Genomic DNA, 26,336 nt, shown 5'->3' with positions numbered 1-26,336 from the left:
CGTTTTACAGCCAACTGTAAATGACAGGCGTCTGTTGTTGGCTCTGTGAGGCAGATCGTCTAATGTTCAAAACCTCACTGAGCACTTTTACTCTCGCTCTTATTACAAGTTTCCCCCCATGAGCAACTTCTAAATCACAGAGCCGTAGCACTTTCTACTTCTTCTCTCTGTCTTTCTCTTTATTTGACATAAACCACGTCTCCAGACACTTGTTCAGTGTTACAAGTGTGCATAAATTTTCTGTATTTTATTGTAAGACTTGGGCTGAAACACAATGCTTTTCCAGCAGAAACGCTCGTGCTGTGGAGGGCTTTCCATCAGACCTGTAAAGACTCCCCGACATTTATGAAGTCAAATATCACTCAGAGTTCGAATTAAAGTCGTTTCTGCAAACAGGCCTGCGCCGTAAATTCTGAAAAATTGCACTATACCTGCTTGGAAGTGATCTGAATCAGTGTATCTGTCTGCGGATGTGCTATTCATTTGACAGATATGCATCTGATAAGTGCCTGACTTTACGAGGAATTCCGTTGAATAAGTGATGTTCCATTCTCGTCAAGTGCAATAAGAAAGGGGAAAAAAAACTGAACCAAGATGGCATTTTGTGGAGCAACCTTATTTTTAGAAACCGTCACAGTTCTAAACTTGTATTATGCATCATTAAAACCACTAGATGAAAGCTGGAAACAATGAGTTTCTATTCATGACAAGAAGGGAATGGCTCTCCTTTGAAGTTCAAGATGACGATATGGAAGCAAGAGATTATAAATAGGTTAATGGCTTTTCACGGACAAACCGGGTGCCATCATTAATTATACAAGACATACCAGTCTACCTTCAACTGGATGATGGTTAGCTTCTTATGGGTCAGATTTAAAATATTTTCTTGCAGAGTCATAGATGAAGACACAAAGGTATTTTTTTTCCCAGAAGCAAGTGTCTTTGTTTAAAAAAAATGGCTGTAAAAGGACGGTTGCTTTCAAGGGCTTATTTGTTCCTGTAGAACCAAAGCCAGAGCTAAGTCTGCAGACTTGGCACAAAGTCAAGCTTGTTCCCTGTTCCCTGTTCCCTCATCTCCACTTCTGTTTGAGATGTCATGGACAAGGTCCCAAGGTTCAGTGAAGGAATGAAGGTGCTCTGGTTGGGAACCGCAGGGTTTTTTCCTCTGCTTTTTGCAGATGATGTGGTTCTGTTGGCGTCTGAGTGTGAAACGGCGGCTCCTCTCAATCTGAAGTCATGGTACTCAACCAGAAAAAAGGTGTAGCGTGCCCTTCAGGTTGGGGTTGAGTCTGAATCCTAAGCAGTACAAGTATCTGGGAGTCTTGTTCACCACTGGTGATGGTGGGATGGAGTGGGAGATGAGTATGTTGTTTCAGTCTTTTGTCGTGAAGAAAGTGTCACTATTTGCTGGCCCATCTATGTTCCAATCCTCACGGGTATGAATCATAACCAAATAAATAAGATCCTGGATACAACAGAGCTTCCTTAGTAGAATGGCCAAGTTCAGCCTTTGAGATCAGGAAGATTTTCAGAGTAAAGCCACTTCTCCTCCACATCCAACGGAGTCAGTTAAAATAATACAGTGTTTGATTAGGACACATCCCTCTAGAGGTTTTCCATTCTCATCCCACTGGAAGGAGACCATGAGGTAGATCCAGAGCTCACTAGGAGGGTTATGTACTGTATCCTCTCTGGCCTGGGAACACTTTGAGATCTCCCAGGAAGAGCTGTAAAGTGTTGCTGGGGAGTGGGATGTCTGAAAGAAAAGTGGCCTAAGTGACCTTGATGGATGAATGGATGGATGTGTGTTGGCTCACATTTTAAACAAATGAACGTCTAAAACAGAGTGAAAGTTACCTGTGCTCAGTGAATGAAGGGGAGTTTGTACAACACTTCTTACAAGGAAGAGTATAGTAAAGGCTTACGATGTTTATCTGCTCTCACGAACGCTTAGATGTGTTGCAGACTGATGTCAGGACTTTAAATTAACTTTTTTTTCCCCAGTCAAAACAAGAAAGTACCAGTATTCCCCTAAAGCCTGCTTTTGTATTAGCCAGAGCAGTACTTGGAAAAAAACTTGGCTGTATCCTGAAGAGCTAATCTGGCACCAACCAGAACAGGTGCAGCCTGATGAAGTGCAAGGTGACAAACCCCCCCAAAACAAAACAAACCGGAGGCTGGCCAAGTTTTATTTATTTATTTTATTAATCAGTTTTCTTGTGAGGAGATAAAGATGCTCCAAAACAATTTGGCACCAGAAGCGTTGACAGAACCGCTCTTTCTCTCCTCTTCTTTCTGCTTCTAGGTAACGATCTGTTCCTGGTCGCCGTCCACGAGCTCGGTCATGCGCTCGGCCTCGAACACTCCAACGATCCCACGGCCATCATGGCTCCATTCTACCAGTACATGGACACGGACAACTTCAAACTGCCCATGGATGACCTTATGGGAATCCAGAAGATTTATGGTAAGGTTGCACAAAGTAACCGTTAGTCGAGACGTTGATACAAAGGTTTGACATAAAATTATTTCATCTTGCGTTACCTGAAGTGGGTAACTCTTCTTATCTGTGAGCTAGCCCTGATTTAAGTTAAAAAGTTGAACTACTTTATGTTTTGAGGGCTTTATTAAAATGAGTGTCCTCGTCTTTCACAGTCCTGTCATTTGAGTAAGAAGCTGAACTGTGACTTTTTTTGCCTCCAATAAATCGTATGGGTAATCATGTCTATGCTTGTCTGTAAGCGAAATATCTCTTTGGAGTCATCTCCATTGGTGGTCACCACAATTAGTCCTCCTAAACACAAAAATGGTTACAACTCATTAAATCTGACAGATATTGAGCTAAAACTTGTTGTGGTATTAGCTGAGTGTCAACCCCACCACATATCGGTACTCTAATTGCAAACAGACTGCATGACATCTTTGTTTAAAGCTTTCATGCAAGGTATCCTTGCATCTGTATGCCGACGATACAGTTGTTTATTGCCGAGCTAACACGGTTGCCAAAGTTTTCTAGCTTCTACAGTCTGCATTTGACATCATCCAGTCAGATTTGTCCCATCTCAAACTGCTGCTAAATGGTGATAAAACCAAAGGGATGTTGTTTTCAAATAGGAAGTCAGTGTAAGCAGTTTTTCCTTCTACCTCATCCATGCATGGTGTTCCTCTTGAGATTGTAGATTCTTACAAATACTTGGGAATTTTGGTCGATGCACATCTCTCTTTTAAAATGCATATTGAGAACTTGTTAAAGAAACTGAAATTAAAACTGGGTTTCTTTTACAGAAATAGATCTTGCTAAACTCTGAATGCCAGAAAACACATTGTAACCGCCACCTTCCTACCGGCCATTGACTATGGTGACATTATTTACATGAGTGCCCCTGCCATCTCCTTGCAGATGTTGGACGTTGTCTACCATGGCGTGCTAAGATTCACAACTGATTGTAACTATCGTACCATCACTGCACCCTGTCCTCCTTGGTCAGTTAGTCATCATTATCTACATGTAGGCTCTCACACTGGTACGTGTTCAACTGTAAATCACTCCTTGGACTGCATCCTTCTTTTATCTCCTCCCACATGTCACGCCGTCAGTGCAGTTACGGCGTGCGCTCTCAAGACATCATTACCTGCAGTGTTCCCTTAGTGCAAACTGAACTGTGCAAAAAGGTCTTTTCCTACTCTGCTCCTGTAACCTGGAACAGCTTGCAACAGGAACTGAAGCTGTCCACCTTAATTTCTTTAGGGGATTTTAAACATTTGATAAGGTCAATAGAAACATCAAAGCAAATATGGTCTTGTTTTTTACATTTTACCTTGTTTTATAAGGCACCATGATTTATTGTTTTGTAGCACTACTTTTATTTTAATTGCATTTTATTTTAGTTTATTGTTGTCTGTGCTTTATATGTTGTCTGTATAAAACAGGTCTCTCATAAATGAGTCCTCATGACTCAATGAGACTAACCTATAAATATAAAGTAATAAATAGTATAAATAAAGGTTGAATGAAAAATGTTCAGTTCTTAAGAACTCGACAGTCAAAACTCGGATGAATCGGAGATGAATAAGCTGTGGTTATTTAGTAGTAATTATGTTTGTGTTAAAGAACAGACAAAAGATCTATGGTTGGTTTTGGACACCAGTTGCTTTATGTTTGAGGTATCTGTTCTCTGTAGAAGGAAGCTCATTGGCACGCTGCATGTATGGCTATGTCTGACATATTCACTTTTTCCATTTATCCACCGGAAATAAAATTAAAGTTACGGTCGTGACGTCAACCGCCTTCGTTATCTTGGCTTCTGTAACTCTGAAATCTGGATTTTCAGTCACACCTTTCGAATAAAAGTCCAATTTTCTTAATTTTAACCCGAAACACAAACTCAGTCCTGATCTATGAAGCTTCTTTCCAAAGTTGCCCCAGTCCTCGGATTTACACCCCAGTGGTTCCCGATTGTTCAGAAATACCAGCAAGAAGATAGAAGTTCGGTTTAACTAGCCTTATTGTTGAGCAACTTTATGATTCTGGTATTTTTTGATCAAAAGGACGTTTACTGTGGCTGACAACAAGAAGTCTTTTAAACTTGATCTTCCTTCAGTTGCAACAAATGGCAGATTAAGACCTAAATTGGTGTGATTTCATCATTCCAGCAGCACTGGCACACATTCTGAGTTGACAGACTGATTGCTGTGTACTTTGTCTCCTCACGAAGCTGCCGGAGCTCCGGGGCGGGAGTGTGAAATTCAATTTAACGGTAAAGGATTTATATAAGCACCAACGCAGTTCTTTTTTCCTCTGTCTCCGAGAGGAGGACGAGCACGGGACGAGACCTCGATAGATACGTTCGTGGTTTTCTTGTGATCTTGGTGACGAACGTTTCCTCTGGACGTTTTTTTTGAAGTCGAACTATTTCTTGATACTTTGTTCTATTTTAACCGTTCATGCGTCAAAACGTTCAGCTCGATCAGGAGTAGTTTCCACCAATTTTTGCTTTTTCTAATTTTTTGTTTTGTTATCAGTGCTGTAGCTCGGTGGTCAGTGCCACCGTCTTGTAATCCCAAGACGGCAAGTTTGAGCCCGGGTTGCGTCAGGAAGGGCGACAGTTGCTGAATCTTTTGAGCGAGTTTGCTCGACGTTTCGACCCCTGCAGGAGGGAGCTGCCAAAATAAAAACTTTTTTAATTTGTTTATTTTAATCACCACTGAAACACTGATCTCTGAATGTTCTTCAAAAAACATTCTTCTCGTGGAAATCTGCCTCGACAAACATGCTCTGATTTCATCTTATGTTAGTTTTAGCTTTTAGCTATCATTTTGCTACTTTTAGCTGTGAGCTAATCTCTTTTAGCTTTTAGCAGCTATTCTACTCCTTTAAGGTTAAAGCTGCAATTAAGCTAAATTTATCCACTATGTTGCAGACTTAGGCTTTATCATCTATGTTCTAGTTTTAGCTTTTGGCTACCGTTTTGCTACTTTTATCTGTTAGTTATTCTCCTTTTTTAATTTTTAGCATCTTTCTTTTAAGGTTTTAGCTGCAATTTATCAAATTTTAGCTACTATTTGGCTGACTTTGGCTTTATCATCTGTTTAGTTCATTTTAGCTTTTAGCTGTCATTTTGCTGCTTTTAGCTGTTAGCTATTATCCCATTTATTTTTAGCAATTGTTTTGCTCCTTTATGGTTTTAGCTAGAATTTAGCTAATTTTAGCTATTATTTTGCAAACTTGGGCTTAATCTTGTTTTCCTAATTTTAGCGTTTAGCTACAATTTTGCTACCTTTAGCTGTTATATATTCTCCCTTCTTTAGTTTTATCAACTTTTCTGCTCCTTTAAGGTTTTAGCTACAGTTTTTTTAGCTATTAGCTATTTTTTTGCTAATTTTACCTTTTAGCTACCATTGTGGTAATTTAGCCTTTTAGTTACTCTTTTGCTGATTTTTGCTTTTAGCTGCTGCTGTGCTACCCATGACTTTTACTTACTTTTTGTTTCCTTTAGATTTTAACGATTACTCTGTTCCTTTTAGGTTTTAGTTAAAGTTTTGCTACTTTTAGCTTTTATCTAATGTTTTGATTGTTTGATCTTTTAGCTGTTATTCTGCTTCTTTTAACTTTTGGCTTCGATTTTGAGAGTTTCTGCAAATGTTTTGTCGATGCTAGCTTTTTCATCTGTTTTACAAAGTAATTTGTTTAGCTATTAATCTTAAATGATTTTAATATTTAGCTACTTTTAGCCTTTGTTCTCCCTGTTTAACATTTAAAAGTGTATTTTCAGCATTTAGGCAAAGCGTCCAGCTTTTATTTTCTTCAGTTAAACTGAGCAGAACATCCATCCTGTTGTTTGAATCTCAGATTTGAGAGTGATGGTATTGTCACTTACAGCTGTCACTGTGATGTAAACCAGTCCCTGTCCGCACACGCACACACACACACACACACACACACACACGGACCTGCCATCTGCCGACATGATCAGGGCCCGTCCCTCTGGGAACGACAGAACCGGGCAGGCGATCAAGCCTCTCCTCATCTCCCGCTTGTTTCCCTCGCCTCCTCCTCCGTGGCAGCAGGAGTTGAAGGGCAGGACGAGTGATGGCAGCTTCGCTCTCAGCCTCGTTCCCCCTCCTGTTCCCGCTGACCTCCTTTTCTTCCCCGTGGCAACACCGATGCTAGCCGAGGAGCCAAACAGGGACGAGGTGGGAGGTGCGCAGATGGATTACGAGGTGTTGGACCCGATGTAGTACGACTGGGAGGTTTAATGAGAGAATGACGAGCTGAAACAGGAAGGACAGACGGATTTGGGAGCCGTGGGCGTCTGGAGATTAACTCACGTTTTGACACGAGCTAAGTTAGCTTGATGTTGAGGAGAAATCACAGTTTCTGGATGTTAAATACCCATTCGTTGTTTTGTTATTATTGTTATACGCACATCAAAAGGTGGACGTTGTGCAGTCTAGTCTCCGTTCATACGTCCGAAAACTTTCTTTTGTCCCACCCATAACTTTTCATTTGCTCAAAATAGTTGAACAAAACTTCATACACTTGTGCATCATCATTAGACAGAGTGTTGCGTACACTTCCCATCACCTCAGCTCCAAGGTCACGGTTACATGATCGCCCTGTCTTTTAATGCAGCCGGTGATGACAACTGATGAAAAGTGTCTGAAAGTTGGAATAAGCAGTAATACTGACAGCAATTTTCGTTTTAATACCTCCAGGAAAAATCACTTTATCTCTCTAACCTTTGAAGAAAATGACTTCCTGCCCTTTTGAAGGCAATTACTGCCCATTTCCTGTTTACACAAGTCGGCGCTAACGCACCATATCGCCATAAAGATGTTGGCAGCTGAGGAAAGTGTCTTCAGTTGACTGAACGAAGCTGAAACTGTCCCAAAGTACACGTTCAACCCCCGCCCCAAGATTGATAAAAGGTTAAATTCATTTTATATGGCACATGTGGAGCATTTTGTTTTTAAATATCTAGTTCTGACTTTTGCACCATAGTTGGAACCATGATCCAGTTATATTAGCCTTTAACACCCCCCACGGTAATCAGATCTGGTTATTCGTAGCTGTGAGTGGACCGCCCTTCATTCTTAAACATTCATTCACGCACCTCCATCGATATCTGGCTAAAAAGAATACATAAAACACCACGTTCTCTGTGTAGTCAGATAAGCTGAACCAACTGATTAGACTCATGTTCTCTGGTCTCAAGTGTTCTTATTCATGAAACGAGCTGATTGACCCAGCAGGTCAACGCAGCTCTGGGCTGATATGTGGGACCGGCTAAAGAAATGGAGCCTGCTGGGAGGTAATTGTAAGGTTTGGCTCTGTACCCAGATAGTATGAGACTGAGAACAGTGACTTCAGGGCCAGGAGAAAGTTATCAGTGTTTATTTACATGGGTGAATAATAATGAACAGTATGTAGGATCTGTAGACCTGGACTGGAACCCTGGAGGGTAGGGAACAGCATTAGTAGATGGCTCCTCTGGGAGACTGGTCTTGATGTTCGGATTCCTTACTATGAACAGACAGTGTCGTCACATGGGTGCAATCCAAAGGTTTCCAGAAGGGTCTCACACAAAGTGGTGGAAGGCAGGGAACATCTGGTAAAATCACTAGGAGGCTCAGGAGATTCAAGATTACTTTTTCACAACACACTGGGAGCAACGTAAAGGCCAGGAACACAACTATGCACCAGCGTCGGATAGCAGTCATCAACTGCCTTAAGTAGTCCTTGCAGCTCATCAGGTGAATGATCGTCAGATGTGGATCTGTTGGTGCCCTCTAGTGTAAAATAGCAGCAAGGGAAAGTGCTGGAACTCTTACAGTAATATTGGTGGATCCGATGCCAAACTGAGACAAACAAAAAGAGGTCAAACCTTTTATATGCCTGTTTCACCTGTATTTGTTTTTAAGTTTTAAAAAACAAGTTGCCGTCTATTCTCTGTTGTTAATTGCCGTCTTCAGATCAGAGGGTGAACCCATAGTCCAGCTAATTCCAGTCATTGACACACGATTTGAGATAAGTCAAAGTTTTGGAAAGAATCCGGTCCTGTGGCACACATCTCATCGGATGTTGTAATGCTTGACACGCATTACTATGACCTTCCCTTGATGTGGTCTATCTTGGCAACCCCCAGGTACCCACTGGTTCTGGCATTGTGCCACTGTATGCCCCACATGCTGGGTGGTTTTATGATTTATCCACCTGGGCTCATGCAAACCTACAAAATGATCCCCGACCAAACCCCATCCAGTGATGGTAATGTTGTCTAATGAGTCTACAAGGCATCCCCACTGTCTACAGATCTTCCTCGCTGCTTTGACTACATGTGGCAACAGCCTGATAACACTTTTTTGGTCAGTGAGTGTACGTTGTCTCCTCTAATCTGGATCTGGAGATGTGTATGTTTCTTGTAAACATGTGATAATTAGGTTTTACCTTTCCCATTTCCCATGGGAAATGGGAAATTCCCATTTTACCCATTACGTACTTTGATTTTCTACTCATTCACAACCATTAAAACTGTGTTGAGTCATTGTGTTACTTTTCCATAACCACTTTAGGCGTGTAACAACTTCTCACAGTGTGTGTTCTTCATTTAAATCACCTTCCGGTACTTGGAGAGATGGACGGACTATTTGTCACATTTGCCACGTTCATATTGCGTTCATCTATTTCTGTATCGACACAAGGCGCACCCAATGTGACCCCAATCAACACATGGCAACTCATATCCTCACAGTTACAGAGAGTTATTCACGAGTCATCGTTTGCTCAATTATTCATGCACCCAACCCACCTGTTTGCGCTCTGGCCTCCCTCTGTTTGCCCCCTGAACGCGTCACACTCCCCCTCTCTTGTAGCTCATGAATGTTAAATGACTACCAGCCATGCCTGGGTCTCCATCAGCCACGAACCAAAACCTCTTTTTTTAAATTTCTTCAGAACTTGTTACATCTGTTATGTTAAAATAGCCAGCATCTGCCCTCTTAAGGTCTCTTAAGGTCTATTTTTTTACACCCATTGAAAGTTTGACGTATTACGGTATAGCCTCCGTATGTCCATGAACTTTCTCTTGTCCCGCCCATAACGTCTGATGGGCTCGAAATAATTGAATGAATTGTCATACACAAATATATCATCACTAGACAGAGTGTTACATACCCTTTTCATCATGTCTGCTTCAAGGTCAAGGTCACAAATCAAGGTCAATGTTAATATTTTCTTGTCCGAGCCATAACTTCTGATCTGCTCAAGATAATTTACAAAAATGTTTTCCAAATTTTTACCACCACTAGTCAGCATGTTACTTCAATGTTTCCCATACCATTATACAAGCGGGGTGCACCGCCCCGTCAACTGAGCAGAGCGCCCTGCCTACCGAACACATAGCCCCCCCAAGTCGACAACTGTCTGTATTGATGTAGCGCGGGGCGCAATACAAATGAACTAGCAAAAATGCTACTGACATACCACTCCGCTACACCCCCCGTTGTTGATAAAATCCGGCAGCAACGTAGCGCTAAGCTAGGAAGCTAGCAAGTGGGCAACACAGATGTGACTCTGTCTCCTCCCCTCCCACTAACAAAAAATAAATAAAAATATGACGAGCGCCCCGCCAGTGGAACTGATCTAGGGGAAACACTGTACTTGATCTTTTTTTTAATCATCCCAGCTTTATGATCAAGGTCACACCTCAAGGTCAAAAGTTATACAAGGTCTTTTCTTGTCAGGGCCATTGCTATAGATCTTTGTATAATAGTTTGCGGTCGGGCGTGTAATGTTCTGTATGCAATACTCTTGTAGATTTTATGTTTTCTTTCTTGTCTCGTATAAGTAGTTTTTCTTTTTGGATTCCTATTATTACAACTATTATTCCGTATTGTTAGGCCTGTTGCGATAAATAATAAATCAATTTTCATTTATCATTTCTTCGTGTCTCTCTTGCTACTGAAGACACTGGATGACAAAAGGCTCAACTCCAGTGCTTTTTACTGACCCCCCCCCTTCTCTTTTCTCTGCAAAAAGAGCTGAGAACTTGTTTACTGATTTTTTTTATTAAAAGCTTTGTGTGAAAAATGCTATGCTAAAGAGCTCAAACCACGCTGAGCGTCCGCCATTTTGAAAACCAGAAAAAAAGGAAAGAGACAGCCCATGTCACATCAAGGGGCCTCCCTCCCATTTTTCTTAAGGTGACACGCTGCTCGCTCCCTCACTGTCCATCTATTGGTTCTAACAGTGCCAACCGGTGGTCAAAAAAGGTACTACACTCAAAATAAAATTAACATTTCTTCTTAAATTTTACAATAATTACTAATTATTGTCAAATTTAAAACAGTATTATAGTTTATCACAATAATTTCTGAGAATTAATCGCCCAGCAAATTTTTTTTAATCATGACAGGCCTACGTATTGTGAGATCCTGTGTAATCCGTTAGCGTTGAACTTCAAGAGAACTCTCAGCTACTACCACACCACCTTTTTACTCAGTATCTCTAATATTGACAGAGTTAAAGCCAATTCTGTGTTTGCTAAGATTTATTATTTGTGGTGACCATCTTAAATCCAAATTACTCCAAAAGTTAAATAGTTTGTATATTTCACAAAAATCCATTCAGTTGTTCATGAAATATTTTGCTAACAGAAACACACACGGGCAAAAATACAAATGTTTACCTTTTGGTTGCATGCAATAAATATCTTAGTATTATACAGTCATTATTTAGGTACGCATCTTTGCAAATGCTTCAAATATGGTGATTTTTATTTGTCTCAAAACTTTGTTTTTGCTCCGTTCTCAGGTGTTTCATTTTAGCCACATCACTACTCTATGCCTGGAAATAATTGTCCACCATGAAATCATCCCGTCTTTACATTATAGTGTTTTATTACACCATTCAGTTTAACAAATGGTTTGTGTGTAAAACATGTTGCAGCTTCGTGAGTCGCAACGAGTGAGATCTGTTCCTCTGACTTCCTCCAGGGCCGCCTGATAAGAATCTCCAGCCTACCAAGCCTTTGCCCACGGCGCCCCTTCCTCGCTCCCATCCTCCCTCAGACCCCCGCAAACCTGATAGGCAGACGCGACCCCCGAGGCTCCCCCCAGGAGACAGCCCTTCCCATCCCAACGCCAAACCAAACATCTGCGACGGAGGCTTCAACACCCTGGCTATACTGAGGGGAGAGATGTTCATATTCAAGGTAAACGAAGAGACTATAAAACAAACTGGAGGGCTTTTTACGTTTGTTTGTTTGTCTTTGTTTTAAACCTCCGAGCTGTTTCACCCAAAGTCTGTATCTCAGCAGACCAAAACAACACAGCACGCCTGAAGACAGTCCTTTCCTTCGTGACGTTTTGGGCAGATCTGTTCGACTTTGCTGCTGATAAATGCAACAGAACAACTCGTTCCTTTACTCAGACCTGTCTCAACAGCCTGTCGGTTTGTAGACTGCCTGTGGAACTAACAGGAGGTGAATGCATGATGCATCATGGAGACCTTGGAGGATTCATGTGGGTAGTGAGAACTTATTTGGAGCTGAGGTGAAATATTTGGTTGGAAAGTTTGCTGGGATTTTCAGGAGAGCAGGTTGGACCATGTTGTTGCATAACCTTTAAGCAAGAAGCTTTATTCAGATTATTGATTATCCTCTGATTTCATGGAGAAACTTGAATTACTTAGTGATGATCAATATGGGTTTAGGAGTAATTGACTGATGTTTCTAGCTAAGGTGGAATTAATAAACAAATACAACAACCGTAAATAAGAAACGAGGTGTGGGGTGTTTCTGATTTATGTAAAGCTTTGGACACAGTTGATCATTCACTGCTCAACATAAAACATAAACAATGGAGAAGAAGAGGTTTCGCAAATTATCAGGTAAAGCAGTACGGTACTTGGTTAAGGGCAGCACGGTGGCGCAGTTGGTATAGCTGCCACTTCTCAGCGAGCAGGTTGCCCTGGTTCAAATCCCGGCCTGGGGCCTTTCTGGGTGGAGTTTGCATGTTCTCTCCGTGCATGCGTGGCTTTTCTCCGGGTACTCCGGTTTCCTCCCACAGCCCAAAAACATGCATGTTAGACTGATTGGTAACTCTAAATTGTCCCTAGGTGTGAGTGAGAGAGTGAATGTTTTTTTGTCTTGTTAGTCGTTAGTTGCAACCTGTCCAGGGTGTCCCCCGTCTCTTACACAGTGACGGCTGGACATGGACACCAGTGACCCCCTGCGATACGAAAAGGAAGAAGTGGATAAAGATAATGGCTGAATAGATGGAGTACCTGGTTAATAGGTTTTATTAATTAAAAAATCTAAAATATAGAATCACAGCTAAGAAAAAGTTCTAGTGGTGTTCCACAGGGTTCAGTGTTTGGACCAAAATTCTTTGAAATGCATTTAAATTAAATTTGTTGAGTAATAAAGCTAAACTATGATGTTTCAAGTTCAAGTAGTGATGAAACCAACTTGTTTAGTTCAGAGGTTTATATTAAATGAGTAAAGATGTTAAAAAGTGAATTGATTTTGGTAAAAATAAAAAAAAAAGCAAGTTGATTCAATGAAAATAAACACTGAATTTATTTTGGTTACAAAAACACAAGAAAAGTCACAGCTGTATAGATTTTTATGTCAAGATTGTATCTTTAAGTTCAGGGAGATTATTCACTGAGTCTGTTTCTGGGTGATTTTTGGATTTGACATGGTATAGGTGTATTTAAGCTTTGTCTCATCGTTTCAGCTGTTACGTTTTGTTTTTGTAATGGTTATTTTAATTATTTATTTCAAAATCAATTTATTCATTCACTGTTTGGTGCCACTGATAAAAAAATTAGCTCGAAGCTGACATTTAACCTGGACAAAACTCCATGTCATGAGCAGAGCAGTCTCGCTTTCCTTCGCTGCTTTCCAGGAGAAAAAGTCTTTGTCCTCAGAGGAAACTTGTGAGCACAAGGTCTTGGCAAGATTTAGTAAGGAACAGAGAACGACCTTGAGTCAACACAAAGCTGTCCTGTGTTCCTGGCAGAGCAGAGAATTAGTGACTTTGCTTTGAGTGAGGGGCTGTATTTTCATCAGATATAAATAGATAGTATTCATCAGTTAAATTAGAAGCTTGTGGAACCTGAAGAGAAACCCCCTTCGTGCCCCGCCCCTTTCTCCAGAGTCCAAAGTTTCTTTACGTCCTAAAATCATAAATTTGACTCAGAGCTCAAGCTGCAAGCATTCAACCAAAACTAGACTTTTTGTTTGTGTTTTGTTGTGGAAACCATATCGGTTCGTCGCAACGGCCTCAATCACAACCCTTTTTATTTTTTCACATGATGGCTGTGTCGGCTCCTGTCGGCCTCCATTACCTCCGGGGCAGCAGCCGATCCGATAGAGTGATGAGTATCATGGGATTTCCGCAGGGGCTCTGATGTAGAACTGAAACAAAAACAATGTTCAGGCAACTTTTTCTAGCTTGAGAAGTAGAGGCGGCGAAAACAAGTGTGCTCTGAAAAGTCTGAAACGTTCCTGTTATCAGAGGAAATGATGTTTGGAAAGATTGCTGTAAAAATGTCCAGACCGTTTCAGAACCATAGCCAAGCTTTTATTTCATATAGCTGTAGTACTTCTGTGTTAAAGAAAGATGCCGGCCATTTCCTGTGCCAAATTTTAGAAATCACATCCGCCAATTTATGAACCAGATTTACAGTTTTCCAAATATACGTAGAACAGTATACTGTATTTTGAAAGAAAAACAAGACGGGTTTAGCCTGTGATTTAGCACCAAAGGTCAGTGGATCAGTGTGGATCAGTACACATTCTTAACTCAGCAGCATTTTGTTCAATTCTTGCTACGTCCATGCATTCTCGATTGTAAAGACTTCAAGTGTTCTTGCTCGAAAAGTAACATTTTCTATCTAACGGTAAGGATTTACTCAATACCCAGATAACAGCGTGACCACAAAGAGCAACTCAAAGACCAGGGAATATTTGACACTGTTTATTTACAAAATGTGAAATCAACAGTAGCGCTGCAACTCAACTGGGAGGGACTGGAACTCTGGAGAGTAAGGACAAGAGTTAAGATGATGGTTTGGATCCTTGAGTCTGATTCAAGATGTTATTTGTCTCTTACTATTGGAGGAAAAAGGTCACATGAGTGAGAGTCCAGTAGTTCCAGTAGTCGCAAACGAGAAGGTCCCAGAAAGGTTGTATAGATCGGTGGACAGGTGGAAGTCGAGGAACGGCTGGAGGAATCACTGGGAGGCTTTAACGATGAAACCAGGGAGGTCCAAGGCACAGGAGGAACACAGGAGTCCGTGCTGAAACACGAGACAAATGTTTAATCTTTAAAAAAAACACTAGGAAGTGGCCAAGAACACAACTACCAGTAGGCAGACAATGCACCAGCGTCGGACTGAAGTCATCAACATCCATTATACTCCTACAGCTCATTAGGAAAATGGTCTGCAGGTGTGAGCCTGTTGGCGCCATCTGGTGTCGAAGAGCTGTAAGGAAAAAACTGGAACTCCTACACCACATGTGTCAAACTCGAGGCCCAGGGGCCGAATGTGGCCCTCGTTGACATCTGCCCCCCAAGATGATATGTGAAACGCAAAATACTTCTATCTCTTTAATTTTATCAGTAATCTATGATTATAATGTTGAAAGCACAACAGAGAACATAAAATGAGACCAACGAAACTCAAAGAAAAGATGTTGGGTATCTGATTTGAGTTAGTGTGGTTTTTGAAATTGGCCTTTTGTTTGAAAAAGGTTTTAATTTAGGCCCCCTTTTGTAAGCAAGTTTGACACCCCTGCTAACCAGTTCAATAAGTAAGGCCTAAAGTCTGACCATTTCCCTGACATTGTTCTTTTAAAAGTAAATGTATTCTGGTGGACTTTCTTTGGGTTCTGTCATGGATTGTCCAAGTTTATTGTTTCAGCCTTGGGTCTACATGGAAATAATATATTAGGAGCTCTGAAACAGTACTTTTTAGAAACGGGTTTCAAGGTAAAATAAATCTTAAAACACCAATCTATCCAAAGAGAAAGTAAACCCTGAGTTTGGTGTTTACAGTTTGTAACCCAGAATTCAAGCGTTATACTCGTGCTGTGCGCCTTGTTTCCTGTTTTTGGTGTATTTTTGTGGCAGCATTGCAGCTCCTAACATAAAACTGCAGCGCTTTTGGTGTTTTCGTGGTGTTTCAGTTCTAAAAACTGAGGATGTTTTTATAAATTACAAATAATAATTTGTCTGGAAAACCTGTGTTTCCGTGTAGCACCACTGGTCCATGCAAGAACTACAAGAAAAAACTGACAGATGGTTTGTTGCAGAACTCGTAGCTGTACATCTACTGCCTACACATCATTAGGACCACCAGTTGTATGAAACGCAACGATTCGCCCGCCTGTTCAGCATTTCTCGGTCTGTTAAATGAGTTTAATAGTGTGAAATCAGTCAGGGATCATAAGTTGAACTGTTTTTCCATGGAGGAGCAGGTGGTCCTAATATTTTTTAAATCTCAGTCAACGTTTTGCCAGTTTCCTCCTGAAAAGACCGACGTATCGTGTTAACGCCTTTTTTTTCTTCTTCCATCTCGCAGATGAAACCACCCAACAATAAAGCAGTTTATCTGGAATTATAATTATAGATGTTTGTGTTACTTCAAATCCAGATAAATTTCCCTTTAGAACTTGCCAAACCCAACAAATGAGACTTACTGCTGATACAGTACAGCTCACAGACCGAGAATAACGTGCTGTATTGTGTTCGTAGAACTTATTTCACTTTTACACGAGCTCCGTCGCTTTGCTTTCATCTTTTTCTGTGCTGATAGATGGATTGATTATTTGCTTGATTATCTTGTTTCGTTGGCCCATTTGGCCTCTGCAACTTCGCTTTACTCTCAGCCCCCACTTGATTGTTTTGGAAGAATAAAATATGATCAGTGCCAAGTCAATTTAGCAGAAGTCTCAGCAGTGGAGGCAGCTCTTTGGGGGCTTTTGGACTGCACTTTATCTGGTGTAATACTCTGGGAGCCGTGATGTTTTCTAAGAGGCATAAACTGCATTTACATCAGCCGCTGTTCGACTTGAAGTGACTCATTGTGTTCCATTGTTTTTATTCTCGCAACTCCTGAACGTACGACTTAAAAGTCACATTTTTATCAACACTAAATCGTCTTTGAAAGGAAACAAATAAGGGAACTGCATTAATGACACAAATCTGATGACTGCTTCATTCAAACTGTTACATCTCGTTGAAGTTTTTTTAACACCATTGATAAATAAAACCTTTCTTCCTCGTGCACTTGGTTAATAACAGAAAATACTGTGGGATGAGGCTTAAGGAGTAAATACATGCAGCGAAACGGCCCCTGAATGTGTTGGAGTCAGAAGATGGAGGAAGGTTGTGTGTTGCCCCGCTGAGACGGAGGTCGTCGTTTTCCAAAGATATTCTAACGCTCCAGTTTTGAATGGGTTTGTCAAACCGCCTGGGAGAAAAATGCTAAGAAACGTTTATTTAACGCTAAAGCAGGTTCAGGTAGCGCACGATGATAAAGATTTAGCACGGTTTGCAAAGCCAAGACGTCCTGATATTTATATTTTTTGATAGTTTGCCATATAGTATGTTGCATGTTGGCGTCTTTTAAAATTCACGAGTCAAAATGTGAAGAAATGAAGCGAATTTCAATAGATTTTAAGTCTTGTGGCACATCCAACGTACCGGAAATGTTCATGATGCATTTCCGTTAATAATGCAAATGGTTGAAGAATGTGAAATTTAAGGATTCGAGGTTCTTTATTTGTCATTCGCACCCCATGTGGTACATGTGGTAGAAGGAAATTGTGTACACGGGGTCCCAGTTACATCCAACATAAGTATAAAATGTAAAATAAAAACTGTAATAAGATCTAAGATACGAACTAAAGAAAAACGTTAACTAAATGTACACTAAGCACTAGAAGTACAAAAACAATACACCGAACAGCAGCACGAACATGAGTCTGTGTGAGCAGATGAGTACGCATGAACACAGCAACATGAAACGGATCAGCAGCAACATGAAACAGATCAGCAGCAACATGAAACAGATCAGCAGCAACATGAAACAGATCAGCAGCAACATGATATGATTCTTCACAGTGATTATTCTGGTTAGAGATTCATGAGTCTAACAACCTCAGGGTAGAAGCTGTTCCTCAGTCTAATGGTTCTACACTTAATTCTCCTTAACTTCCTTTCTGAGGGGAGCGGGACAAGAAGTGTGTGTGCTGGGTGAGTGGGGTCCTTCATGATGCAGGTGGCCCTCTTCCTGCTTCTAGAGGTGTACTATGGCGTAAGCATGGAGTTTGCTTCTTTGCAGTGGCGTAATCATCTTTCTTTGATGTGGCGGTACGGCAGCATATCTGTGGCGATCTTCGGCACCCTTTCATCTTGGTTCTTCCATGAGCCTGTGGAGAAAGCTAAAGGCCTTCGGCAGCATCCAGCCCTGCTCTCATGCAGCATCTTTTAGGTGTTAGTTAACTGCAAGTTAAATAACTTTAACCTTTGGTTATGTGTTAGCTAGTGGTAGCTTTTAGCTATAGTAACAAATTTTAGGTTTTAGCTTCAGAGCTTTTACTTACAGTTCACTAACTTCAACTTTCAGCTGCAGCTTAGCTAACTTAAGCTCTTAGCTATTGACTGTTTAACTATGATTGCACTAGTTTTAGCCTTCAACTACTGATTTAATAGACTTTTTGCTGAGATTTTGCTAATTTTAGTCATTGACTATGGTTAACTAATGCTTGCATTTAGCTACTATTTTTCAAATTTTAGTCTTTAGCTGTTGTTTAATCCATGGTGGCTTTTAGCTTTGGAGTTTTTAGCTATAGTTTCACTAGTTTTAGCCTTTTTTACTGTTTTGGTAGTTTTTACTTTTAGCTGTGATTTAGCTCATTTTAGTCATAGACAGTGCTTAACTACTTGTTGCTATTAGCTACTGTTTTACTACTTTTAGCCTAATTTAACTAATTTAGCTTTTCACTTTGGTTTCACTAGTTTTAAACTTTAGCTACACTTTTTGTAGTTTTGACTTTTAGCCGTGATTTAGCTAATTTTATCAATTGACTATGGTTAACTGTAGCTTTTAGCTACTGTTTGCTAATTCTAACTTTTAGTTGTGGGTTAGCTAATTATTATATTAGCTACTGCTTTATTCTAGCCATTAGTTTCAGAACTTTTAGACATAATTTTGGTAGTGTTAGCCTTTAGCTACCGTTAATCTAATTTAGCTTCTTTTTTGTGGTTAAGCAAATTTCAGTCTTTGTCTGAGGTTTAGCTCATTTAGCTTATATTTTTGGAGCTTTTAGCATGGTTTCACTAGTTTTAGCCTTTTCTACTGTTTTCTGATTCTAGTTAATTTTAGTCTTTTTACTCATTGTCGCTTTTAGCTACATATCCTTTAGACATGGTTCTGGTAGATAACGTCTTTAGCTACTGTTTAGCTAATTGTGTTTTAGCTGTTTAACTAATTTAAATTGTTGCATACAGTTTGGCTAATTGTAGCTTTAAGCGACTGTTTTGCTAATTTTAGCCATATATCTTGAGATGCTGCAGGAGCACCAGGCAGATGTAAGTGAGACGAGGCGGTATCAGTTTCCAGTCCTACAGAACCTTTTAGAATCTGGCTCAGCAGGTTTGGATCAGAACTGTAGCAGCTCCGGTTGTGATGAGGTGAAGCCCAGAGCTGGGCTCTGACGCCTTACGGTGCCAAGAAGGACCTGATAACCTGCACCTTCAGCCCGTGGCGTCCGGTTGTTTAACGGCCGCCTGTTTTTCATCCTGTCGAGGTGGAGCCGGGTCAACGGGGGCGGTCCACAGATGACCTCGTGGATTCAGTGTCACCAGTAAATGTCCCATTAAATCTACAAAGTTTTACAGCCTCAGCTACTTCACGTTCAACTTTCAGCGACCCCTCGGAGCATACGGGATCCCGCCGGAGTTACTCGGGGCGCACACGAACACGTCGAGCTCGAACGCTGCTTTTCTGGGGCGGTGACTGCAGCCAGTTTTCTGCAGCTGTCCCGCAGATGTACCGGACTGAGACGCAGCGCCTGCCAACAGTCAGGCAGAAAGTTTCCAGGACTTTATTTGTTTCCCATCAGGCTCTGGGTGCAGTAAAACGTGGATGTAGAGCCTCAGACATCATTATTGAAGTTTGGATTTGGGTTTATGGCTCACTGCTATCTTTTCAGTTTGTAGAGCCAGAGAATCCATGCAGGGATTTGGAGATTTAACATACGTTTCTTACAGCTTTAGTTTTTTTTAATGGAACAAAAAGGTAAACAGAAGACTGGAGCTCGGAAGTAACAAGAACCTTTTTGTCCTTGTTCTTTAGCTGTATTTTATTATTAACATTCTCTAGTTTGAGGAGAATCAGAAGGTTTTAAAGTACAGAAATAACTATTTGAAGATGTGAGAGCTCAGTTTCTGCCATTATTCTCTTTAAAATCAACTTCAGCGTTAGCTTTAAGTTGCTATTCGGCAATTAAAAAAAAAAAATTGCGACAATTTGCTAAATTTTAGCTGCGTTTTTTGCATATTTGTGTTTTGTTCTGCTTCTTTTCATTTTACCAATTCAGTTTCAGCGTTTTCTACAACCTTCAGCCAATTCATACAGCGGTCAGCATTCACACTCTGAGAAGGTCGTTTCCTCTCCCTACCCTCCCTCCTGGGGGTCATTGAGGTCTCGATTGGCCTTTGACTAAAATGACTAAGATTACCGTGCCCTGGATAATTAAGAACTATCAAAAAGAAAACACACTTTGGCAACGTTTAAATAGGATTTAACACCAATAAGGTGATTCAGATCAGTTGACGTACAGTTGTTTTGATCAACTGATGCATCTCTTGTGACTTTCAGATAATTGTTTTTGGTCTGACTCCTCTTTTGTTCTCATCTTTCCCTTAATCTTTACACTGCACAAAATGTGTTGTTGTGATCAGGTTCAGGTATTGGACTCAAGTAGAGTGATAAAGTAGCCAAAGATCAAAGAAAAACATTCAGACCGTCGGAAAATCTGAATAAGTCGCGATCATTTTATCTTAACAGAAGGTCTGGCTCCTTGGTAGGAAATATGAAGAGATTTAGTTCTTTCATTGTCTTCTGTTGCAAAGTGAAAGGGGGTATTGGAAATAATCTCAATTCATCCATCCAAATCAATGTTGGGCCTATAATAATTTTCCATTTCGGCGTGCGGCTGCATGTAGGCATAAGTACGGGTATTTTTTAAAATTGGTTTGCCACGACAAAATCCAAGAATGTTCGCCGCCATATATGCAAACCTTGTGAGCTGGATAACTTAAAAACTAAGCAGCAAGCCAATTTATTTTTATTTATTTATTTATTTTTGGTTTGCAGGTTAAAAAAAAAAAGGTTATTTTTAAAATTGGGTTGCCACGTTTAAACCCAAGATGGCCACCACCATAAATATATAAACCGTCCATCCTGAGCATTTGAGCAAACTATGCATTTTAGGTTTTATACTGCTTGAAAGTACAGTTTCCTCAAATGATTGGGGTGGCTCTAAGGGTGGCTGAAGATTAGACTGTGGTGGTTACCAAGGCCACCATTGGCCACCCCCTGGCTCCGCCATTGCACCTGGTGGTGTATAAAATTGCTCCCTCCACTCGCCAGGATATGTCACTCTGAGCCTCCTTGGACAAGCAAAAAATGAACTACCTCTGTTTCTCGACACCAGTGGTTCCCAACACTAGTCCTTGAGGAACACCATATTGCATGTTTAAGTTGTTTCTTTGCTCCAACATACCTTGTTTTCGTGATTTAATGACTTCCTCAAGTTCTGCAGAAACCTGTTTATCACCCATTTATTCAAATCAGATGTGCTGGAGCAGAGAAACAACTAAAACACGCAGGGTGGCGTTCCTCAAGGACCATGGTTGGGGAACCACTGCTCTACACAGTGTAACTCCTACCCACTTGAATATCTTGAACCAAAACCATTAAGACTTATTTGCATTCTCTGTTCACCTCCAGTCCATAAAAATACTCCTCGATCTCTCAGTGACGGAACATTGTTGTATCACTTGTTCATCCATAATTTCTGCATAAAAGTACATTTTCTCATTTTCCTTTCTAGTATTTTTTCTCCTCCATATAAATCACTAAAGAGCAGGGGGTTTGGGGAGGCCAGAGTCACTCTTTTGATTTGATAATGTTGAAGCCAAGACTGTCTGGTAATACGAGCTCCTGCTTGGTGTTTCCAAGAGACAGTTTTAAGTGTAGCAGGTATTTCTACTGGACCTTTTAATCCCATTGATTAAGTTGCTTCAGACTAAAATAGTCAACTATAGATTAAATAAGCACAGCTGACTTTAAGTTAAATAAATCATCGGCATCTGCAGCACCTGTGTTGGACGATGCCAGCCCATTTATTTCTACTCGTCAGCGTTTATGGATTATTTCTTTAATCTGTGCACAAACAGCAGTTTCAGAGTTTCCCTCATGGTTCCACTCTGTAAGCTAAAGTGGTATCTGCAGTCTAAATCAGCGAACGGACAAATTTCCCATAATGTCATGAAGGTTCTGTAAGCATAAACAGTCGCAGATACAATAAACAGCTGCCGCCCGCAGTCATAAATCTTCTCTTGATGGGGAAACGAGTTTTTCTCCTCTCACTCCAACTGGCTTTGGAGCACAAATTGACCCATTATTGATCAGAGAAGTTGTGGTATATCAACATCAATTCATTTATATAGCGCATAAACACAACAAAAGTGGACCGAAGTGCATAAAAATTTAGTCAAATTAAAATAGAAACGAGAAAGAATCACAAGGAAATATAATATTGTCACAAAGGAGAGACAAGAAAATACACAGTAACAAGAAACGGTCAGCTCGAACTGGTTGTCAAACTCTGCGTGGATCAAACGACAGGACAAAAGAGGAGTCTTGAGCAAAGATTGAAAGTGGACCCAACATGTGCAGGAGTAGAGTTTGACTCCTCAGCCTTCTCCAGATCTTCTTGGAGGACTCCAAGGCGTTCTCAGTGCTGCTGAGACAGTCTCTCCAACATGTCCTGGGTCTTCCCCAGGGTCTCCTCCCAGCTGGACATGCCCAGAGAACCGAAGGGAGGCATCCAGGGGTCACCTCAACTGGCTCCTCTGGATGTGGAGGAGCAGTGGCTCTACTCAGAGTCCCTCATGTATAACTGAACTTCTCACCCTATCTCTAAGGTAAACTGGGTACCCTGCAGAGAAAACTCATTTCGTCGTCAACTCTGGGTAGTGACTGGAAGAAAAAGGATGTGGTGAAGCTTCCTTTTCACCACAAGAGACCGGCAGAGAGTCCACAATACTACGGAAGCTGCACCAATCCTCCAGTTGACTTTACACCCCATTCTTCGCTGCCCTACATACTTGAGGCAGTACAGTAGTCCCTCGCTACTACGCGGTTCGACTTTCGCGGACTCACTGTTTGGCGGGTTTTCAACGTAAGATTGTGCACGACACACGATTGGCTGATTGATGGAAGGCGACCAACCAGAGCATTGTGCTCTGTATCCTGGCCGCTGATTGGCTCAGTAACTGTAGCGTCAGTCCATCTGCTCTCTTTTGCTGTGCTCTTTTAGAGCATTGTTAAGAACATTGCAAGAGTGTGGGAAGGGTTTATAAAGCCTTAAAATATAACTACTGTATATACTAAAATAAATAAAACTTCCCTACTTTGTGGATTTTCACCTATGGTGGGAGTGTCTGGAACGTAACCCCTGCGATAAGTGAGGGACTACTGTACCTCATACCCAACCCAGAGAGAACAATCCGCCCTTTTCCAACTGAGGACCATGATCTCAGAGTTGTAGGCGCTGATCCTCAGTTTGGCTCATGCCCTTTAATTTAGGGGGTCAGATTGTCATTGAAGTGACTCTGTTTTGTCTTTGTTGGCCTGTAAAAGCTTAAACTTATTTTTTGCACAGCTGCAAAGTAATTAAATACAGCAGTCACAAGTATGCTTACGCACGTTAAAACAGTTTTGTTCCAGATTGGGTTGGGTTGAGTTTCGGCACGTTCTAAAGCAAACAAACCCCCAAGCAGATTAGTTAAAAACCATTGGTCTTCTGCAGTTAATTTTCTCCATGAAAACTGTTGATTTGGGGATGGAAAGCCTGGTAAATACTTTGATCCCAGGCTTCAACTCTAATCCTCTTGCGTCAGAATTATTTGCACCCATTTCTTTTTAAGTATGTGCATCGCTCCGACAGATGGAGGAGTAATAAACGTCGGCCTTACGCTGATGTGTCATGTTTTCACTTCTTTATTCAGATACAAGCTCACACACGGCAGCCGAGGATCTGGTGTCAGAGGATCGAGTTTTAACGTCATCTTTACAGTTCGTGAGCACAGACCTGCTGAAGACCCTCAAACTATCTGGAACAAAACCAACACTGGACAAGACCTTAGTGTGGCTCAGACCTCAACCCTTACCTTAGTGTCTGTTTTTTTATCTGTGCGGGGGGAAAAGTATGGTGACAAAATACTTTTTGGATTGTAATGGTCTTCTGTGGTGACATGGGAACTGAAAACTGAAGCTGAACTGAAAGGTGAAGCACTTATACTGGTCCGTCTACATTCCAACCCTCAGCTACTGTGATGAGGTGCTGGATACACCTGGTTCAGGTGTCTGATTAGGATGGTTATTCACACAGGTCCCACTTAGAGCAGGTCTCTGTTCAGACACAGAACTGTATTTAATTGTTAAGTAGTGTATCCTTTCTGGCCTGGGAACGCCTTAAGATCTCCCAGGAGGAGTTTGAAATTGTAACTGGAGAGGATGTCAGGGTACTAAACCTGTTGTCTCAGTGGCCTGACCACAGATTGGATGGATGGATGGATGGATGGATGGATGGATGGATGGATGGATGGATGGTTTATGGATGATTGGTCAGATTGATGGGTGAATGGATGATTGATGAATGGATGGATGGATAATAGATGGATGTTTGTTGGCTGGTTGGTTGAATAATGGATGGTTGGATGATGATGGATGGATGGTCATTTGGATGGATGGTTGGATGCATGATAGATGATGTTTGGATGGATGGATGGATGTTTGTTGGATGGTTGGTGGAATAATAGATGGTTGGATGAAGATGGGTGGATGGTCAGTTGGATAGATGGTTGGATGCATGATAGATGATATTTGGATGGATGATATTTGGATGGATGGACAGATGGATAGTTGGATGATGGTAGATGGTTGAATGGGTGGATGGATGGATGAATGGATGGATTGATGGATGAATGGATGTATGGATGATTGGATGGATGGATGTTGAATGAATGGATGATGAATGAATGAATGGATGGATGGACAAGCAGATAGATGGATGGATGAATGGATGGATTGATGGATGAATGGATGGATTTATGGATGGATGGATGGATGGATGGATTAGGTGACGATGAGTTGAGAGAAGACGGCAGTGGTTCTGGATGGTGTTCACATCTGGCTTCTTCTTTGCCTGATAGAGCTTTAAGCAGCGTTTGGGGATGGCACAGTGAACTGTGTTCCTGAGCCCAGAACAGAACCAGACCTGTTTGCAATGCAGAGTCTCCCGAGGGCCCGATGATCATGGTCCAACTTGTTGAGATATGTTGCTGCCATAAAATTTAAAATTGCCATTTCTTTCCGTAAAAACGGTTAAATTTCTGTTGCGTTTACTTTGTTCCGTTCTTGTTTCCATTCTTCACAACTTCCCAGCTTTTTCAGACTTGGGGTTGCACAAGGGGAAGCCTGAGCTTTATTTTCAAAGTGGGAGCGGGCAAGGAGGCTTTTTTTCTGCAGTTTGAAGCATTCAGAGGAGTCGGGTTTCGCAGTTTGATCTGCTTTCAATTACTGGACAGGCAGAGGAAAGTGCTGAACAATTGAAATCCACAGAGGCAGCAGGTAGAGGAGAAAGAGTCCAGGGAGAGGGAGGCCCCGGTGAGACGGGTGGTTTGTAGAGCGTGGTGTAAGAATTGTTTAGTTTTCACTGTGAATAAGGAAGGATGCGTCCTGTGAGGTTGGGTGTTTTTGGTCCGGGCGTGACCGCGTTCAGGAGGACCCATTGGACTCATGTCACCAACAGGTGGGATGTCTCACTGGCTTTTAATGGCTTTCGCAGCTGGGATTCCCCCCAGCTCCCTCTGTCATCAAGTTTCCTCCCGACATCAAAAAGACACACCTTCCACTTGGCTGCCCCTCACCCCCTCTCAAAGGAAATCCAACTCTTGGCCTCCTATAAAACTGGCTATCACTTCGTACCCCCTCACTCCAACACTTGATGTTTTTCCCAGCCTGTTCCCGAGGTTCTTCTTGTGTAACAACACTCGCCGAGGCTTCCCAGGCAACCTGAGAAAGTGAATCTCGGAGGCATGGCGGCTGTCAAAGCAGCAGCCGGAATCGATCACCAGCAGCAGCCTCTGTTGTTTGAGCGGCAGAGCAAAGACTTGGCTCCAATTCACGGGTATCAGATGCCAACTGTGTAACGATATCGCCTATTTTTTTCTTTCTTGCATCGGATTAATGTGACTTGGTGTCAAAAACCATTAATGGAAGAAAACACATCTGTTTGTGTTTGTTACTTTACACATTAAGGTTGAACATACGGAAGACATGAATTTATTGTCTCCTGTCTTGGAGCAAATACGGGGAATTGGAAATACCCTCTGGCCTTAGAGTTGTGAGCATAACTTGAACAGGAGGTATGCCGATGCCCCCCATCACCGAGGGATTTGAATAGTGAAATGCAAGTAAACCTTAATGTCTTTGGTGCAAGATATTCAAATGGGTCAAATGGGTCCTT

The 26,336-nt window shown here is 41.4% G+C and overlaps 1 protein-coding gene across 1 annotated transcript in view; it reads left to right on the top strand.

Annotated features, from left to right (window-relative positions):
* LOC119426686 (matrix metalloproteinase-16) overlaps positions 1–26,336 on the top strand; it is a 93,646-nt gene that overhangs the window by 53,523 nt on the left and 13,787 nt on the right. The window contains exons 6-7 of the mRNA XM_037694265.1: positions 2,306–2,467; positions 11,494–11,711. Coding sequence (XP_037550193.1) covers positions 2,306–2,467; positions 11,494–11,711 — 380 coding nt within the window. The remainder of the gene's footprint in view (positions 1–2,305; positions 2,468–11,493; positions 11,712–26,336) is intronic.

The sequence above is a fragment of the Nematolebias whitei genome, chromosome 20 (genome assembly GCF_014905685.2).
Source record: "Nematolebias whitei isolate Nwh7 chromosome 20, NemWhi1, whole genome shotgun sequence".
Classification (NCBI taxonomy): Eukaryota; Metazoa; Chordata; class Actinopteri; order Cyprinodontiformes; family Rivulidae; genus Nematolebias; species Nematolebias whitei.
Note: the sequence above shows the minus strand (reverse complement) of the source record. Positions and strands in the feature narration are given on the sequence as shown.